The sequence below is a fragment of the Anas platyrhynchos genome, chromosome 1 (assembly GCF_047663525.1).
Source record: "Anas platyrhynchos isolate ZD024472 breed Pekin duck chromosome 1, IASCAAS_PekinDuck_T2T, whole genome shotgun sequence".
Classification (NCBI taxonomy): Eukaryota; Metazoa; Chordata; class Aves; order Anseriformes; family Anatidae; genus Anas; species Anas platyrhynchos.
The window spans coordinates 193,072,470-193,093,674 of record NC_092587.1 but is presented as its reverse complement, the minus strand read 5'-3'; the positions used below and the strand labels follow the sequence as shown (position 1 = coordinate 193,093,674).

Genomic DNA, 21,205 nt, shown 5'->3' with positions numbered 1-21,205 from the left:
ACTGTAAACTGTCCACAGTGGAAAGGCTTTCCACAGTCTATATGTCACCCAAAGAGATAAAGTGGTAGCATCCAAATCCAAACGACATCATGTTATAAATGGATGCAAGAGAGGCTGCGTGGCTGCTTTAAAAACCTAATGGAATACAATGAGCCACAGCACCGTCTTGACAAGCCAACACAATCCACCTTGACTAGGAAACCAATTATGATTGTGCTAATTTCTGGCTTCATGATCTTGTGACCTTTATCTACTCATTTTCCATCATCAAAAATAAAATTGCCTTTGAGGTAATTAGAATCAACCCATAGCTTGAACTTGGTCTATTTCTGAAAAATGGAAAATGAGGATTAGTAGTCAGCACTTGACTACTAATGCAGCAACTAAATGAAGAATAGTTTGACTCATTGTTTCTACAGTTTCTACAAGATGACTCCTGTTCAGCTATGGTAACTTAACTTAATATACTTTGCATTTAACACAATACAGTTACCTGTCATAATTACAATTGTCAGAACATGTAATACTGCAGCCATTCTGTTCTAACCCAGCTTTAAAATAACACATTTCTGAAGCATCATCTGAGCACACCAGTAACTTATACATATATCCATGCTTCATCTTTGCCAGACAGGAATCTACATGGAAATGTTATAAATATTAATAAATGGCCATTACAAGATTTCGTCAACTGACCTTACTGCAAGGAGCAATCCAGTAAGCCATTGAAAGGAAGGGCAGTCCTACTGCAACAGCGAGAACAACTAGAAACTTCACTGCCATGGTCTGCTGCCGCAAACCTGACAAATTCTCATACCAGATTGAGAGAAGTTGTTGCTGGCAGTTGGGATGTGCTACAAACTGTAACAGAGAAAAGAAACACAACAGAATATTACTATTAGAATATCTTTTATTAAAATAGCAGCCATGTGCAGTGTGTTTGGACTGTGGAACTAGAAAAAACTCAGCTTATATTCAAAGGAGCATTAACAGGGGTATAAGAAAAAAGTTTTTTGATGAGTGTAATCTCCCAGCAATGGGCTTGTTGCTATTAGCAACAATAAATACATTAACCTTAAAAAAGGGGTCCATCATGAACTAATTTCCTTCTAAGCGTAATTATCCATCAACTTTATCTGTGCAAACTCCACTTGCTTCCTACATCTCTGATTTTCATGTTGCTACCTCAGAAATTCCAAAACTTTAAGTCTTTCTGTTTTGCAAATGATGCTATACAGAGTTCAGTTATGAAAGAAAAAATCCACCGTATTTTCACATGCCATGTTGGAAAATATCACTTTTTCAGCTGGCATAAGAATACCACTGTCACTTCTGCAGGAAATCGAGGAAGGGCTATTTGTAACTTGGTTATGGAATCTTTTAGACATATACTGCAAAACTGAAAAGTTAGACTTGCAGCCCTCTTTTCTGTCAAAACTTCTGGAGAGTATAAGAAGCATCTTCAAATGGTAGTATTAATAAATGGTGGATTCTTCTGTGCATTAAAGTTTAAATCTCAACATGGAAATATAATTAAAAGTTTAACTGAATCCAGTAGATTTTTCAGGAATAGTTTATTCTCTTTTATGTGACTTGCTGAAGTTGCAAGAAATGTCATCTAACAGGCAATGGAAAACGTTGACAGCAAGTTCCCATTCAAGGCAGGATAAAGACTCAAACACTACGAAGGACATGTTCAATGTTGTATGTTCCCTTTGGAAGTTTTTTTAGCTCTCTTTAGTGAACTTTGTTTTCCAAATGTTTTGCATGTTTGTGTTCATTTGCTGGTAGGTGCTCCTCAGTCAAAAAGGTTTTCTTCTTTTCTTTCATTCATGAACGCTAAATATTGCTCACATATCAATTTTTAAGGTTTGACCCAGAGATGTGAACTCCATTTCCATAAAAAATTTGAAGCTCTTCCTGTACAAACTAGATCTGTATATTCAGTCCATACTGGATTTTTATGCATTCTGATTCCATTTCTATTTTTTCATTAAAATAAGCAATTGATTATTTTCACCGTATTGATCTGATTTGTTTCGTTATGTAGAAATTTTATCAAAGATCTTTCTGCTCTGAGATCAGATAGCCCTACTTTAGGGTAACCTGCTTTCTAAGCCTGTTCCTGAACTAAATCCTCGTGTCCCTCATTTGCACAAACTTCATCAAATAATTTCTCACATATATACATAATATGGAATTTATCAACCTATATTATCCAAGAGAAGCTTCTGGGTAATTCAAGAGTCTGGGTGTAGCTACTAACTCAGCTTGATCCATTTCAAATGCAGACCAAAGACTTAAATTGGCAATGGAAATGGAAAGTCAGCCAAAGAAGTGATGTCATGTTTTCAACACTGCCTGATGCCTAGAGCCCACTGTAGTACTTTTACTCCTAGATTGTGTCTCCAATTATCCATACAGAAAAATATACATTTTCTGTGACACACATAGTTTCATTAAGTTCTCTCAATTTTCTAAGTAAGTCATAACAGCCTGACAAAAAATGGGTATCAATAGCACAAGACTGCTGTGCTATCATCTGTTTTTTATTAAATCTTATACTTTCCCAGGCTTCAGAATTACTACAAATTTCTTCCACCTTTTTATTTTTTTTTTAAGTACACTAAAACTAAAACCAAGTAAATACCTAAAAAATTTGCATACAGCTAGTATTTTCTTAGAACCATTAAGTTGCATACTCACTGTGGCCAGTATCCACCCTGCATTGAACATTTCTTGTTCATACTGTAAGCTATTTGGGGTGAGTATTCTTTTGTTTGTAAAATACACTTGATAGAAGGGCTGAAATGTTCATTTAAATGTCAAAAGCTACGATACCATAAACATTCAATAATCCCATGATTTCATGCTATCAACATAATCACTTACTTTTTTTACTTCATATTTAATGGCAAGTTTTAAGCGGCTAAGGCTGGGGCGACCATGTTCTCCATTATTATGGCTCATCTCTACATCACCATTCAAAATAGCTTCCACTTCTTCTGTATTTCTGCACAAATCAAGGAGTCCAACTACAAAATCTTTGCATTGCATAGACAATTTCTTGTAATCATTCTGGAAAAGAAAGGAAGAAAGAAAGTGAATTGATGTTTAGAACTAACAGAGAAATACTTCTGTATTCCAGTTGTACATTTGTTGAGCATCAATAGTTTTTTTGCATTTTGTTTTGCTTTCTTGTTGTAGGTTAACAGCACTTTTCTATCCAGCATTTACTTCCCCTGAATGTTCACAAAGATTAGGATACATCTCATCTTGGTCATTTAGACCATCAAGTTTTACATCTAGGTTACTTCTCAAGACTTACTTTATATCCAATAAAAACTTGAATGAAACTTTTAGAAATACTGTATTTTAATGACTATTTCAGACTTTGATGAGTCAGCCAAAATGTTGCCCTGTAATGGCAAGTTCAGTTGGTTATTACTTTAATTACCTATTATTTTTCTCAGTCACTGATTACCAAATTTGTCACTGTAAACCACAATTCATTAACCACTACTTGCTCACAGCTGTGTTTGGGTCACTAAAGTTAAATTAGGTAGATAGGTAGACAGATGCATACAGATATAGATGTAAATCTAAAGCTAAATAATGTGTATAGACGTATTACCCCCTGCTTAGTTCTTTTGAGAGATTTTCTTATTCATATGTCACAATCTTCTGATGTTTTTTAATTTTTAATAATTTTAATAATTTTAATTGACTAATTTTTACTAATTTTTAATGTCTTAAAAAGATGTAATTACTGTACATTTTTTCCCAAACAAAAGAATGAAGCAAAAAACAATAACAACAAAAGTCATACAGAAGTGCTCATGCAGTCTCTAGTTTCATGTTCAAAGTCACCTTCTACAAACACTGTTACTACAGTGGAACATTTCTCCCTCTTCTGGTCTGTTTTTCATAGCATTCTCTCTTCTACCATTCTTTTTAAAATACTTCCTTATACTAACTGCCAACTAATGCACAGCCAGGAATACAAACCATTATCTGTAGTATGCAGAATATCCTAATTTATTTGCTGAGAGTATAATTCATATATATTTGTTCTTTATTAAACATAACGTACCAGGAGTTTATTACTTGGATATATTAAAGGATTGCGTCTGAGTTTTACATTTCACTTCACTTATATGGATGCAAATATTCATAGATGCATACACATACCACTATAGGACTCCATAAGTGTTTGTGATTTATATGTTTAATAATGTAATGTAAGCAAGATAGCTCAGATTTGTCAGAATTTTGTATTTCTCTGCAGAGAAGACAGAAACTAAACAATAAAATTAACTTTTTCACAACATGTTGTATATTTTACTGTTGTATTATTTGTTTTCTCTCTATTCAAATGAATAACTATAGAGATTAACCAAAATCCCAACGTCTTGGCAATTTAGAAAGACGCTTCTTGAGAGTAATATATCACCTTCTGTTTGGCTTTCATTTTTGTACCAGTGGCTAAGGTAAGACTTACTATTCAATCTTTTTAATACTGAAATGTTCCCAGAGTTAGAGGAAAAGCAGCTTTTTGAGATTCCCAGGCAAAGGAAAAACAAAGAATGAGCCTATGTACCTATGTACCTTTTTAGGTACAATGAACAGTTCTAGGCTGATAAATATATGTGATAAACATATGTGCATGCACAGTCACACTGGTGACTGAGACATTACATTTTGGATTTTGAGGATTTTCAAAACAGTATGTGAGGAGATCATTACCCCACGGTGGACACCAATGCCTTTGGCCATTTTCCAAACAAAATTCTTTATTCTAATGAAGAATATATATTTTTTTCTGTGTCCCTTGTTTCCTCAGTGCACAAAAATGTGTAGTAACAGCTGAAATGGTTAATTGCAATACATGCTTCTCACTGTCTCCCTGTCTCAGTCACAGATGCACAGTCACTTCCCCTCCAGTTCTCCTGTCTCTTACCATTAATGTGAACCAAGAGAAAATGGTAATTTGTTTGGCTTAACTCACTTTCTAAAATAGCCAACAGCACATTGAGAATTCCACAAGTTTGTGTTTTTGTTTTTGTCTTTTTACTGCAAATCATAAACAATGAATTAAAAAAGCAGCCCTACAAGACTTAAAAAGCCAGTTTGCAATTAATTTACATTTAGAGGCTCAAAAGAATCAGCCCTTAATTCTGCAAGCAGGTAGGTGTGTGCTTTATTTTATGTGTGACAAAGTTGGTTCCAGGCTTCTCTGAAGTTCAGGAAAATCTCCACTTTGCCAAATGTTGGCACACCAAGGTTGAGGGATCAGCACCCCAGGCTGCTCCCACCCTGCAAAAGGAAGGTGAAGGTTTGGGGTGAGCACTCTGGAGAAGGGATGCACAGGACCCTGGTGGCAGAGGAATGACAGGAGGGATGGGGATGGCAGTGGACACTGTGTCCAGCAGTGTCACCTGTCCTTCCTGGCAGTCTGTCCTGGTGGTCTGGGTAGGAAAGCAGAGGCCACTGGGCCGACCACATCCTGGGCCAGCCGTTTGCCTCACCTCCGACCCCATGAGCAGGACAGCAGTGTTGGCACCACCACAGCTGATCCTCCTAGAAGAAAGGAGCCCTCTCTATGCTGCCTCCTGTGAAAAGCCACTGGCTCCTGGTGCATTTAGGATTTACCAGTGCGTTGGTAGGGACCCCCCAAAAGTGGGTCCTAAATGTTGGACCTAGGCATCTAAGTAGGTAGAGAAACATATTTTCCCCCTTACAAATGAAGCCTTTACCCCTTCCATGTCTCAGGTGTTCATCTCTAAAAGGTGATGATAACCTTTTTCTAAAAGAGCAATCAAGACTTGGGACCCTAGTTCTGTAACAAGGATTAACTAAAAACAAACAGAAAATCAGGCTTTGAGTTGATAGTTTGGGTTTTGATTCTCATCAGGAAAGAAAACTTAAAAGACTTTATTGGGGTATTAATTTACACCAAACAGCAACGCATCTACATTTATTGAAAAAAAAAAAATGTTTTTCCACTCCATCACATTATATAATAAAACAGTGTGTTGCCATTATAGCTGCAGAGAACTCTGCATTCAATGCAAATCTTATCCTTTTTGAACAGCGCTGGGCCACAGCTGTCCCTCTCAAAACTCCAGGCCACATCTCTGCAGGACAACATTTGTCAGATATAATCTTCATACTTATGGACAGAGCAGAGATATTAGCTCTAGGGTGGGCAAAGAATTTAGATGAAAGAAAATACAAACACAATACTCCAAATAAGGTTTCATATGCTATCAAACCTCATAAAACTGCTCACTTGGCTATGTTGTACAAAGTTAAATTAAATGGCTTTCAGAAAATCTTGCAGATTTCAAAATTTCTCGGGAAGCCTAAATTAACTGTGTGCTTGGTACAGAAATACTACACACAACAGTCCAGTTACTCTTTCTTCAGCAGTCATCCTCTACTTTTTTTCTGTATTATATTTATGTATTATATAATAAAGAATTATCCTCCAAAACATGTATAAGGACAATTCCTACAGATGTCTGAAGCAAAGAAAGGAGCTTGTTCCAGAGAATAGTGCTTTCTGCTGAGTATGGGATTTGAATTTGGGTCTGAATCACAGTTTCATGGTTAGTGTTATCTCAAATAATACTCCATCAGCACTGAAAAATAAGTGAATTTTAAAACAGTATATTGCCAGTAAACTCAATTTTCATTTAGAAATGTTTTAGAATATTTCAAATGGCTCAGGTAAACCCTAGGTGGAGCTGAAGATTTACCATGTCCAGCTAATCCATGCACAGAAGACATTCTTTGATTACACTAACATGTGTAACACATTTTAACCAAATCTACATTTTTATTCATAATCTACACTCTGAACAACTGTAGCCAACTCCTGAAGAAAGTAAGGGTAACAATTTTTTAGATAAATTGCTGGGATATGAGCAGTGATACGAGCTGACAGGATCACAGACAAGCCCAGACAGAATAGATGATGGTGTCCATTTCCTGCAGCTTTGTAAACACAACCTTTGTACTGTCTGCATTGAACCTAAGCCAGGTAGTTTGCAGTCAAGCCCCAAGGTTGTGTAGATATTGTAAATGTCACTACTTACGTACAGTGTAAATGTTAACATTTTTCATTGCACATACATGTATAAATATATTCCCCTGTCTTTAATGTTTATCCAGAATGGCCTTATCATTTTAGTACTTACAAAAATGTTTCTGAAAGACCTTACGTCGCCAGCTGACTGCTCCTGGTTAAACCTTAAATTAACAGAGACTTAAACTTCTGCGTTGCCTTGTGCTCCTGCTCCTCACTGTTCCTATTCCTTTCACCCTACCCTAAAGCACGTGTGTATCCCCAGCAGAACTTGGCTGACTTATGCTCAGCAATACAGAGCTGCTCTGCCTCTTGTCCAGCCTCCTGCTTCTGCTGAGTGACAGTACCTTAAAATCTCATTTGCAATTCTTCACACAATATTATCCTCTAAGCAGAAGACAACCGCAACAAAAGAGGAACTTTTTTTTAAAGGTCACTTGAGGTTGAGCCAGGTCACACAGTATAACGTCCTCCTCATGGAACAGCAGTGCAGGCTGCAGAAGCCTGTTGTCTGAACCAGTCCATCTTTTCTCACACCTGTGCTGCATTTCCTGGCCCTGGTGGCACCAGGGACAAATACTGTGCCCCCTGTTCACCCCTTCAGTTCTGTACTGCAGCACACATCTGAAGAACAATTCTTGCTGACAGTTCCAGATGATGATTTTATTTAAAAATCTTAACTTGTGTCGCTCCAACTGTGGTAAACGGAGCTACAGTCCCTACAAATCAGACATGCCATTGATCTCAACATAGCTGTGAACTTAACAGGCTGCATTTATGGTGTATAAAAATGTTTTTCTCTTCTGTTCTAAATTTACTCCCCTTTAAGTTAATCAAGTCCTTTTGTTCATATCTTCAGCAGCTGCTAAAGCAAAAGAAACAAGAGTATGTGGTTTAAATACTTTTCTCTAAACTGTACGTGCAAGCACTGGATAAAACCTCTGTCCCAAGGTCCTAATGATTTCTGCCAGGGACTCCATGGGGCAGACTTTTATCCTCTGCATTAAGCTGAAATGTTTTTTCCAGACATTGGTCTTATTGATGTAAAATAAAAATTCTCCCCTGTTCCTATTCAGCAGTTTAACTCTTGTTTTCTAGATCCCCTTGCACATTCCACCTCATTTTTTTTCCCTCCTAAAGAAAGATTTCAGCTTCCTGTATATGGATTGGTGCCACAAAGATACAGTGCAAGCATGAGTTAGGAGCAACTAATTCAGATTTGCAGCATCTCAGCTCAAGTCAGCTAAGCAAAGACAGGTTCATGACCTTGAGAACTGTGCTTAAAAGCCGTGTTTAAAAGATTAACATTAAATATCGATCAAGACAACTTCACACTCTTCCTAACACAACATAAGAAATGATTCTTTTAATGCTTTGGAGAGGGTTTGATCTCCTGGTAGAGAAGTCTAGATATCATGCTGTGTCACAGTAATATCATATATTAGCACCTTCTTTCAACAGGGTCCCAGTTCAAGTGATGTTAGTTAATCTAAGTGTCCTGGTTTGGGCAGGGATTGAGTTTTGTTTGTTTGTTTGTTTGTTGTTTTTTTTTTTTTTTCATAGAGGTTTGTATCATGCTGTATGTTTGGATTTTGGATGAAAATATTGGTGATAACACACTGATGTTTTAGTTGCTGCAGAGCAGCGCTCACACAGACCAAGGACTGTTCAGCTCCTGGTGCTGCCCTGCCAGCGAGATACCTGGGAGTGCACCAGGAGCTGGGAGGGGACACAACCAGGAGCTGACCCAGACTGGCCAAAGGGATGTCACATACCATATGATGTTATGTTTAACAATAACAGCTGTTTGTTTTTTTTTTTATGAAACTGTCTGACTGGTGGAGCAGTGAGAGAGAGTCTGTGGGTTCTTAGCTGGTTCTTAGTTAATTAACCAAAAGGGGTTAAACCACAACAGTGTCATAATTAACAATGCTTATGTTTTGTCATAATTAACAATGCTTATGTTTCAACAAGGCCCACGTGGCAGTTACTGAAAGCAAAAAGCTTCTATCTATGGTTCTTACCGTCTTAAATAATAGAAATAAACTGGGGTGCATATTTTTTTAGGCTGCGCACCAGTGTATCCCCACACACACACTCACAAAAAAAAAAAAAAAAGAACATTCACGCTCCAAAGATCTAATGGGCACTGAATCTCTGGGTCTGCTGATTTTGTTTCAAAATCATGCATTTTTGTAACATTACAAATTCTGTATAACATTGAAAAAGTCTTTAACTTCACTGAGTTCAACTATAACCAAGTATAAATTAGTAAAAGACAAGAAGAGATGAGTAGAAACACAAGAGAAAAGCTATGCATTAAAAGGGAAAAGAAGGACATTATTTAGAGTCCTTTTAGTGAATAACTGTAAAATGTTGTAAGAAATGACAAAAAGTTTTCAGTTCAACTATGAGAAAATAATGAATGTGTGAGGTTTTGAGTAGAATTTTTCAATTTGCCTTGCATAAGTGACAAAACTGTCCCACCTTAGTCTCCTCTTTCTCCTGTCATAAACCAGCTTCTCCCACAAGTTTGAAGGTCAGGTTGTGCCTCCTTTACTATCCTGCCTGATAGGATGTGGCACTGGCACCTTCTACACACACAGTATGAATTACAATCAGCACAGAGCAATAAGTTCCCAGAAATTTAAATGTTCCATTCATGAAACAATTACACATTTCCCCGTGTTATTGTTCTTATTAATGAAGATGATGCCAATGTCTTCCTGTTCAAGGAACACGAGAAAAGCCTTTAATTGAACTTCATAATTCTGTGTCTGTCAGAATAGGTATCGTTCTACTCACCTTAAACTCTTTTTCAATATTAGCAAGCACGGCCAGCTCATTACTGAGCTCTAAGGCAGTCATTACGGGGTCTTCACTGGATAAAGACAGATAAGCGGGGCTGGCTAGACCTTTGTAGGCATTGATTCTGGACCGAGAATGGCTGAAAGAGTCATGCTTTTGTTTCTGATTGCATTCACTGCACTTACAGAAATAGTCATGTGGCCTATCGATCCGAGCCCCTTTTCTCAACAGAGTGTGGACGATCTCATACTCATGGCAGTGAGCAGCCAGGATGATTGGTGTAACATCATGGGAAAACCGTGTTCCATCTTCATCATATGCATAGAAGTCATCATGCTGGAGCTCTGACTGGCTTGGACTTAATGCAAGCCTCTTGCCTTCGGCAAATGCGGGATGGTTTAGGATGGCTTCCACTATCCGAACGTAACCTTTGCTAATAGCCAAAAGCAAGGCATCCCCAACCCGAGACAGGTTCTCTTTCTTCAGTAGAAGTTCTGTGATCTCCAGGTGCTCATTGGCAACTGCTAGCTGCAAGGCATTCTGCCCCATATAGTCCACACAATTGACATTGAGTGAGGGGCAATCTTCTAGCATTTTGCGAATCACCGGGATATTTCCATATTCTGCTGCATCCAAAAAGCGTTCCTCCTCAAGAGAAAGACTTGTTGAGCGGTCATTAAACATATACGCTGGCCCTCGACTGGCCTGCCTCCTCCCCTTCTCCCGGAGAATGGTCTGTCGTCGTAGTGCTAGTCTATTCTCATTGCCTCGGCTGTGTGGAAATAAAGAAAGTATTAATTCTGCTGTATGCAAGGGCATGTCCATTTTAAACAATAATTAATAAAAATATTTTTTCATCATTTATCTGCAGCATATTTTTAATGCAGTATGAAGACCAGAAATCCTGTCTTTGATGCATCTGTAACCACTGTCACTGCACAGATCTGGAATCTATAGTGAGCTACACTTTCTTTCAACATGAAGAGAAAGCCCTAGTCAATCATCCTTTAAGAGTACATTTCTTTTCTTATTTCTTCCTTCATAACTGTTGCATAAACTTCAGTGAAACTGGATTCTGCTTTATATTACACAGGTAGAGTAACAGTTTTAAAGGCAAGGTTCTTTTCCAGGTTTACACAAAAAAAATCCTCTTTTTCTCTGGTACTTCTCTATCTACACAATCTTATCTTCTCAGCATTGTCTCATATCCCAAGCTTCCCTCCGATATGCATAGTCACTTCATGAAAAGAGTGCTTCTTATTACAAAAGAAGATAGCATTATAATAACATTTGTACATGCTAAGATTTGACTTTTTGGCTAGAAGAATATTTTTACCAGAAAACATTCAGATAAGTTTGTGAATTTCTTCAAGAAAAGCAAAATTATATTTTCCTGGATGAATGTACTACTTTATGACATCTTTGCTTGCCCTAGCGGGGATATTTTGAGGACCTTCACTATAACAGCTCAGTAGCAAAAAAGAATATCAGATCTCAAGTTGCATATATTTGAAATACAGAGATGACTTGGAGAACAGTGATGCAAGGTGATATGTGCAATGACCGCCTCAGTTCAGACACTGATGGTATCAACAGCATCCTGTAGAGAAAATAGCCCGGGTCTGCTCAGCTGGTACAAGGAGACACAGTGACACCTCATGAGCATAGGTGTCAGGTGGCCCTTCAGAAAGCCACCAGTCCCTATGGATGCCATTTCACCCAAAGCTCTTTTCTTGGTCTACTTTAGTGCTAAGTCACAGCTTGGAGTGAAGCTAAGTTGCGGTGTGAAAGGGGTCAGCAGCCATGGAACAAGGGATTGCACAGCAGGACACATGAACATGGAAATTTTCCAAAGAGCCACCTGTCTCAGAAAAGCAGGCAGGAAGACTTCAATTGATTTTATTATTTTATTGGCATCACCACATCAGCAGTGCTACTGATAGTAGTACTAGTGTCTAGCCTACATTTTGAGCCTGATTTATCCTCTTTGCCCTGATGGTGTTTTTATGATATCTAGAATTGGCTGCTCAGTCATAAATTGAATTTCTACACAATAAAAGTGTATCTGCTGCATTGTATGATACTTCTTCCTCCACAACTCCACAACCCTTTTCATTATTACAGTACATAACCTTGATATTCCCCTATTAATTCAGCCACTTAATGGCTTGCCTCAAAATCCTGCCAATTCTTGCCTAATGACAGCTCTGAAATGCGAACCATCCTTTTGTTTCTACCACAGAAATCCACATCCTTCACTTAACTTCTCTTACTCATTAACTATTTATTTATTAAAACATAAAATGAACAATTTCAAAACTAAGCTTGTTGAGGAATGTTTAATTACCTGCTGTGTTTTTTTCAGGGCAAAATATGATACACTCTTTTTAACAAGAAGAAAATGTAATTCATGGCACTGCTGTCTCAGAACAGATCCTGATCCTCAACAGAAATTCGATTGCAAATCATTTTCTCTCCTGAAATTACTGTTAAACTACACAATATTCACTACAACTTCACCTTTTTCCTTTTTGAATGGTAACTTAATGACTCTTTACACATGTAAGCTCATAGATACTTCAGTATTTTCAATATTTCCACAAAATAATAACTGCAAGCAACATTTTATTTATTAAATACATACCAGTGAATATGATTTTGAGTATTTAAATGACAAAGTAAAAAAAAAAAAATCAATCACTTGAATCAGTGACTCAAAACTTCTTCACAAAAAGTAACATTACAAAATATCTTCTAATAATAATCTTCTAAATTGTTTATATTTAATTTTGCTGTACATTTCCTTCCTGCCTTTTATATTCTCTGTTTCAGAGATATAGTCCTTTCCTCATTGGAAATGCTTTGAATTTTCAACATCTTAAATCCAACAGGGCAATTACTTTTGCAAGATATTTAGAGGTATGAAATAAAGAGTAACTCAAAATTGACAATTATAATATTGTTCAATATGCAGACAATACTGATAATGTACGACAATGGCAAGTTTATAGCTTTTCTTGGGCCTATGTCATGATATGGAATAGATCTACTCCTTGAGATCTCTGTTGAGGACTGTCTCAGTTACTGTTGGTTCAAAGCATACATGAGAGCATGGATATATGTGCTGATGTCTTATAGGTAAATTGCTTGTTGAAAAAAATCCATCCATATTTCCACATATCTTACAAATATACATATATATTTGTATGTGTTGAAAAGTCCACCTTTGAAGAGGTTTCACAGAAAACATGAAAACTAAAAAGATGATAACATAACTGGCATTGTTGACAATATTGGTGCTAAAAACAGAAATTCACTAAACAGAAGTCATTTTTTTGACCTACCTGCAAGTGTCTTAGTGGAAATGTGTGTGCTAAATTGAATGCAGGACATAAGTGGTAGAACAGAACCATCTAAGCAGAGAAACTAGGTGCTCACAATAACAAAATGAAAGTTTTATTATTGAAATTAAACATACTTCTTTTCAGTATTTGTTACAAATTAATATAACTATGATTGAAATACAAGACACGTTATAGAGCACATTAGTTATATCTTACATAAGTCTGAGTTTCCAGCCCAATTAATAAATTTAAAGTAAAAATTCTCTAATATCCTGATCAGTCTGGAAACCATGCAGCTTTTTAATCCCTTTTTTATTTCTTTACTCTGTAAAAGCCATTTTAAGTTATTTTGTCAGTGTGAGTTTTGCCTGACTCAACAGGCAGTAGGAGCAGACAATAAGTAACAAGTGTCTATAGTGTACTATCTTTAATCTATTTGTTGTGTTTATCAAAGGAAAGATTTTGAGAGATTTTATTTAATGAAAATATATATCAGCATAAGTTACTACAAGTCATGACCATCTTCTAAGAAAAATTACTGCAACACCTATCACATTAGAAATTGCCAGATGACCCATATTCTCTGATATAAATCTTAATTTACATCAATTTTACATCAATTGATGTAAAAATTAATTTACATCAATTCATTCTAAAGGCCCAAACCACACCCTTTTAAGAAATATTTGTTGTTTTGCTCCAACTGGTATCACAGTATCTCCCTCAAACCTTACTCCATCCATTTTTCTCCCGTTCTTTCCATATGTGCAGCAAATGTGTACATGAATACTCCTCCTGATAATATCTACTATCCAAAAAGCCATGATGCCTCTCCTGTATATCAAGGGAAGTGTTCTCAAAGACTAAGATCACTTTAATAAGTTTAAACACTTCAGCTTTTACAATTGATAAAGGTAAATGGACACCATTACACAAAGGATTCAGAGCACGAACTTCATGTCTTTGTAGATGATGTACTGAGTATAGGACAGTTATCATCATTCATATAACATAAGTTATGTTTATGTTAGCCTAAGACAAATAGCCTAACTTCACTGCATCTGCTCAAGTCATGATAATACATCTCCTCTGCTTATCCTTATCCTTCTGATTCTATCTTTTGCCAGAAACATTGAGAGAATAAATGTACATGCAGCGAGGGCATTAGGAAAGTTAAAGTTCAGCTAGAGTTAAAAGTAGCAAAGGATGATTGAAGACCAGCAAAAACAGCTTCTGAGAATAAATAGCAGCACAAGTAGGGCTGAAGAATTCATGTGGACCCACTGTTCAATAGGTGGTAGATCTAGTGACAAAGGACATCATAGGTCAGATAGGTACTCAATGCTTTCTCGGCTTCAGTTTCTACCAGGAAAGACTGTGCCCAGACCTCGAAAGTGCACAAGCCAAGCAACATTATCTACATTCAACGATGTAGATATACATCAGTCCTTGCATCCAGGGGACAGAGGGAGCTGACAGATGTCATAGCGAAGCTGCTTTCTATCATCTCTCAGAGTGCATAGTACCAGAGGAATTTTTATTCATTAGGAAACAAGTTTGCCCACTTTTTTACCTCCCCATTGGCTTTTCAATTTTGAATAAGCTAACCACTGAATTGCAATGGCAGAAAAGTCTGAAATGTATATGCCATCTTATTGAGCAGCATTCTGGCAAGCTGCATCTAGGTACTTAGTCCTGAATTACTTCCTTCTTCTTGATCTATGCAGCTTCATTTACTGATAAATGTTATTTAAATAATTTACACTTACATTATTTGAATAGACAATAAATCCAGCCCATAATAAAATATCATAATTTTAAAAATTCCTTCAAAAAATAGAGATATATTCAGCGTAGATTACCGCGTCTTATATAACTGATTCAAAATACATATTTTCACCTGCCTTGCAAAAATAATCCAGTACTAAATGATGTTGCTAGCTTTTGATCCTTATAAAGTCAAACGAAACAACCTCTTGAGTTAGAAGATTGGTCAATTTTTTTACTGACAGGCTAACTGAACTTCAGTTAACTGGCAAAAATCATGTTCATTAAACACTTTCATTTTTTAAATAATAGAAACTGATTATGTTTCTATTCCAGCAACACATTCAGTATGATTTATCAAAACAAAGAGTAATCATTGCTAGTAAAGAACACTTAAAATCAGCTTGTTTGTCCAGTAACATTTCCTCTTTCCTTGCCTGAATTTATAAGAAAATCACTGCTTAAACGGGAAATTAAATATATACATTCCCTAGACAGTAGCTCATCTTCTGGAGCAGAACTTATTACAGACTGAAATAGAATATTTTTGTATTGTTCGCTGTAGCACATCTCTGATGCAGAGCTCTAAAATTTCAGCGTAATCCATTTTCAATAGCTTTTCCCTGCATTGATATATTTTATATGTATGAAATGAATTTCCTGTTTCACCCATTTGCAATTGCAATTAATTAAAGTTAAGGCTCTGTAATTAAAACTGGTTCTTGTAGCACAAGACTCTAAATATGTTTAATTGTAACAGAGGAAGCAAATTATTCTACTTTATTATTTTCTGTTTAATTAGACACACAGAGTAAAAATTAATTCAGGAGTTTGTTAAGAAAGGTATAAGATATTTGGTTGCCTCCAAAAGAAGGGAGAAGAACTTGCTGTTCCAGAAGAGGATGTTCAGTGACATTCTTAAGTTTTGACATTCTTAAATTTATTTCACCATTACAAGGGTCTTTTCATTCAACTTTTTATCAAGAAGATACCTATGTTAGCACCTATTGGCACACACTCTGGCCACATAATTCATGAAGCAACATGCAATATTAGCCTTTACAATATACTGAATAACTGTTGGTTGAAACAGATAGTTAATGCACTTTTGTGGGAATGTAGTCTAAAGGACTAACTCATTTCTAAGAGCCAGCAAGACCAAACCTGGAATACCTGCATCATTTTGGGTACCATATTACAGGAAGTATTCATATAAAATAAGAAATGTAACACAATGGAGCAGAGTCACACAGTCTCCACTGTATTTTCAACTTAAAGCACGATAAAGTTGACTTTGTGAATTATACAGGGTCATATTCAACTCATCTTATGTCTACCATAGGAACAGTAGGATTTTTCTATAAATTGATTTTGATTTACTCTCTAGATAAGGAAGAGACAATTCTGCTGTCTACCTTTAGTATTTGTTTTAGGATAGCATAAATATTCATGCGGAATACCTGTACTTTTCGATTATTCAAAAAGTATCCTAGCTGATTAGATGAGATTAAGGCCTCCTTTAATGTATATAATTTAGTAGGAATGTGGACCACCAAAGAATCATGGAGTCAAGTCCATGCACAGAAACCACAAAGCACACAAACCATCTCAAAAAATTCCCATAAATATATCAAGTTCTGCCTTAAAGGAAATTGCTGTTTTCCTGGGGTTTTATTTTCTCTCACTAATCCCACTTAAAAACTAATCCTGAGTTTGATTTTTCTTGCAGTTAGAAACATTCATCTAATTTTCAGTCTAAATGCAATAATGGCCAATTTATATCTATTTGGTTTTGTTTGGAAACCAGAATTGTCTTTCAAATTAAGTAGCATTTTCCCCTGACAGTGTTTACTTGCAACACACAAATACAAAACAATCATACACACTCTCAAACTTCATTTTGCTGAGCTAAATCAAGCTAATCTCATTTCCTGCTACTTCCATGGATTAAACCTGCCACAGAACAAAACCCCACTCAATGACACATTCCTAAACCATACAGTAATTCCACATCAATATTTGCAGTAAAATGATTAGCAACCATTTTGTGTTTAAATGTGCATCTTCGGCTATCTCACTGGTGCACTTACATCCAAGACATCATATGGGCATTAATGACTCTTCTGGAGGACAGAGATAAGTCTCCTGCCTTTGCTGACTTTCCTTAATCAGCTTTCAGGAAGTGAGAGTCAAATTTACAAACTGAAAGAACTGTGTTGAAAGATCCTATTTCAAACCTCAACTCTTTTCAAGGACACTGACTTTCCCTATGAAGAGCTGTTGAGCTGGGAAAGTCTAGAAGTGGGAAACAATTGTGAGCATCTCCAGCATCATAATCCAAAGTAGAAAGCATTTTAGAAGAGTCTGTAATAGCAGCAAAAGTCTGAATGAGCATGGGTGGTGACAGCACAGCCCCCTTCTCTTTTTCATTTAATCATGTAAAAGGCATTATTATATTCAAAAATTCAAAGACCTTAACTACATATTTTGTAAGAGTACTCTGTTAACTCACTTTAACTCAGGCTTTGGCTTAACTTCAAAATTTTATTACCTCTGGAGTAAGATTATACAGCTTCTTAGGAAATTAGAACATATAAACTCACTAAATCCAATTATGCCTCTGTCTTCATGACCATGCTTTAGTGAGAGAGATTACACTGAAGCCATTAACTTAAGTAAATTCATGCACAAACAGACATAATGACCATAGTTCTCATGAAGAGGAAATAAATGTGTAATGCAAATCTACGGGCTGGAAGCATGGCTAAGGAAAAAAAGAGGGTAGCGACTGCCAACAGCATCCTAAGTAAAAATATTAAAGTCATAAATACTCCCAGAGCAAAGGGAATGAAAGAAGTATAGTATATGGCCACACTGGCTTAATTACAAGTTACTCGATGTCCTAAATTCAAGAATTATGAAAATTGGCCAATTACTAAGCATGAGAATAGCTTCAACAAGCAGAAACAATGTCAAAAACATAGTAATCATCTCTGAATCACCTCTCTGGGTGAGCTTCCAGAAAACCTGAAAGAGCCACAGACTTCATTTTAAAAAATTATAGATTCATAGAATATCCCGAGTTGGAAGGTACCCATAAGGATCATGGAGTCCAACAACAAAGATAAAAAGTGATGTAAATGAAATCAATCATTTTCAAATTTAATTTTCAAAAAGTGTTGGTGAATTTCCACTAATTAGTAATTAGCTACAAGATCAGGTACTAGTAGCACCAAATTAGACCCTCAGCTGCAAACACCGAAGAATAAATCATCTTGAACCAGGCAGGAGCCTTGTATATGCTGCAGGTCTTTAGACTTTCATTGCTGTGACACATAACATTCTAAATACAAACTAAATCACAGAATCACACAGAATCACAGAATCTCTAGGTTGGAAGAGACCTCAAGATCATCGAGTCCAACCTCTGACCTAACACTAACAGTCCCCACTAAACCATATCCCTAAGTTCTACATCTAAACGTCTTTTGAAGACTTCCAGGGATGGTGACTCAACCACCTCCCTGGGCAGCCTGTTCCAATGTCTAACAACCCTTTCAGTAAAGAAATTCTTCCTAACATCTAACCTAAAACTCCCCTGGCGTTTTAAATATGTAGTTCAGATCAATGAAGGGATCATTGATGGCTACCACTTGGACTTTGCCAGACAGGATGGCAGCCCTGGTGACCAGGCGGCCAATACGGCCAAATCCGTTGACTCCGACTTTCACCATCTTGTCTCGGGGGGGTGGGGGAGAGATGTTCCGGCTGCCTCCGCTCGGTGCCTGGCGCGCAGTGAGGAGGTGAAAGAGGTGAAGGAGGTAAAGAAAGAAGCTGAATGAAACCTTGAAGAGGAAGCTCAACTCTGGAAAATTGTAGTTATCAATCCAAGGTTATAAAGACAAGTTGCTCAGAAAATCTGACTTAGATGTGGTACTATTTAGTATTTTCAATAAATTTTCTGGATGATAGAATAAAAACACCATGTTTTAGATTTTCACAGGAACTTAGTTTGGGAGGAATCATAAACAGGAGGAAAGCAATGTCAGAACTTTGAATGGGCCTGTGTCGTGGTTCCGCTCGAGTGGGCAGCCGAGCTCCACCACAGCCGCTCTCTCACTCCCCCTCCTCAAAGAGGAATGGGGAGAAAATATGTGAAAGGGGCTCAAGGATTGAGATAAGGACGAGAAAATCACGCAATAATTAGTGTAACGGGCAAACCAGACTCAGCATAAGACAGATAGTAAGATTTATTGCTCATTACTAACAAGCTAGAGAAGTGAGAAACAAAGGAAAGAAACCAAAAGCACCTCCCCCCCCATCCACCCTCTTCCACCTCCTCCCCCCGAGCGGCGCAGGGGAACGGGGGAATGGGGGTTATGGTCAGTCTACAGCACTTCTTCTCTGCCGCTCCTTCTCGGTCACTCTTGTCCCCTGTGCTGTGGGGTCCCACCCACGGGATGCAGTCCTTGATGAACTGATCCGGCGTGGGCTTCCCACAGGCAGCAGCTCTTCCAGAACTGCTCCAGATATGGGTCCGTACCACGGGGTCCATCCCTCAGGAGAAAACTGCTCCAACCTGGCTCCCCTACGGGCAGCAGCTCCTGCCAGGTCACCTGCTCCTGCGTGGTCTCCTCTCCACGGGCTACAGGTCCGGCCCGGAATCTGCTCCGGCAGGGGTCTTCCACAGGCGGCAGCCTCCGTCGGTGCAGGGCCACCTGCTCCACCGTGGTCTCCTCCACGGGCTGCAGCGTGAAACCCTGCTCCACCGTGGTACCCCATGGGCTGCAGGGGGACATCCTGCTTCACCATGGTCCTCACCACAGGCCGCAGGGGACTTCTGCTCCGGCGCCTGGAGCACCTCTCCCCCTCCTTCTGCACTGATCTTGGCACCTGCAAGGCTGTTTCTCACTCCCTTAACTCTCCCGGTTGCTGTGTGGCGCAGCGGTTTTTTCCCTGTCTTAAATATGCTCTCACAGAGGCGCAAAACAACATCGCTTATTGGCTCAGATCTGGAAAACAATGGGGCCCTTCCCAAACATGGGGCGGCTTCTAGATCTTTCTCACAGAAACCACCCCTATGGCCCCCTGCTACCAAAACCTTGCCACGTAAACCCACTACAGCCTGACAAGAAGTTGTCTAAAATAAAAAACAATACAGAACAACTGGAATTAGTCTAGTAGGTAACAACAGAACTGATCAAGAGTCTGGAAGATGTAAAATAAAGTATGAGCAGGTTTTGTTTGATCTTGAGAAGACTGAAGGAATTTAAATAGTGTTCAAATTATGGTGTAAGAGGGGAATAATTTGTCTCTATTTAGTAAGCTTTATTGGTAAGCACCCTGCACCTCTGAAAACCCTAAAACTTGTTGATAAGTTATTTAGAGAAGAGAGAATTACTTGTATATTCTACTCTTCTACTTTCCCTTACCTTTTCCTTATATGTATATATAAAATATGTAAATATAAACATATCTGGTATATAACAATATATAATACGCAATTTGTAATACACATATAAAATTATATTTAGATTTTATATAAATAATATTAAATAATATATACTTAGTCCAGAGATAGGATGTATGCTGAGACAGATGTGGTCCGAACCTGTATTGCTATGCCATGCTACAGAACAGGTAGTGATAGGCTGTAGAAAGGAAGATTACATTAAAATTTCAAATGTAAAGGCAGATACTGGCTGGAAACAAATATCTGTACAAATCTTGGATTTTCAGTCACCAGAGAGATTGAATAGCTAAGATAAAGCCCTGTTAGGAACGGCTATGGGACAGCTGACCTTGCTTGGTGAAGAGGAATTGGATAAGATGTCCGGATTCCATGTCTCTCCTAGCCATGTTGTTCACTTGCCCTGCAAGTCATTAACAGGGACATACTTGTTTTATGAGGGAAGACAAACCCCTCAGAACATGTTATTCAGTAGCCACGCATCTTCTGCAATTCTCCATCATCACACAGTTGCTAAATCTGATGTAGCCCCATTTCACAGGCCTGAATGCCAGGTCAGGGTATTGGTTCTTCTCATTTCCAGGTTGGAGCTCAGCACAGAGCAGCAGAGACAGCCTGTGGAGCCATCACCCACACAGCATCAGAAATAATTACCTTTGACATGCAGCAAGATAGATTCTTTTGCCACTGTTTTCTAATTGAATATTTGATTATTCTTCAATCTGC

The 21,205-nt window shown here is 37.7% G+C and overlaps 1 protein-coding gene across 2 annotated transcripts in view; it reads right to left on the bottom strand.

The window, feature by feature from the left end:
- The window catches only part of TRPC6 (transient receptor potential cation channel subfamily C member 6), a 96,257-nt gene that overhangs the window by 25,775 nt on the left and 49,277 nt on the right, over positions 1-21,205 (bottom strand). For both annotated transcript variants that reach the window (XM_027467875.3, XM_027467882.3), the window contains 3 exons: positions 9,896-10,670; positions 2,893-3,078; positions 697-861 (listed from right to left, as the gene is read on the bottom strand). In XM_027467875.3, coding sequence (XP_027323676.1) covers positions 697-861; positions 2,893-3,078; positions 9,896-10,670 — 1,126 coding nt within the window. The remainder of the gene's footprint in view (positions 1-696; positions 862-2,892; positions 3,079-9,895; positions 10,671-21,205) is intronic.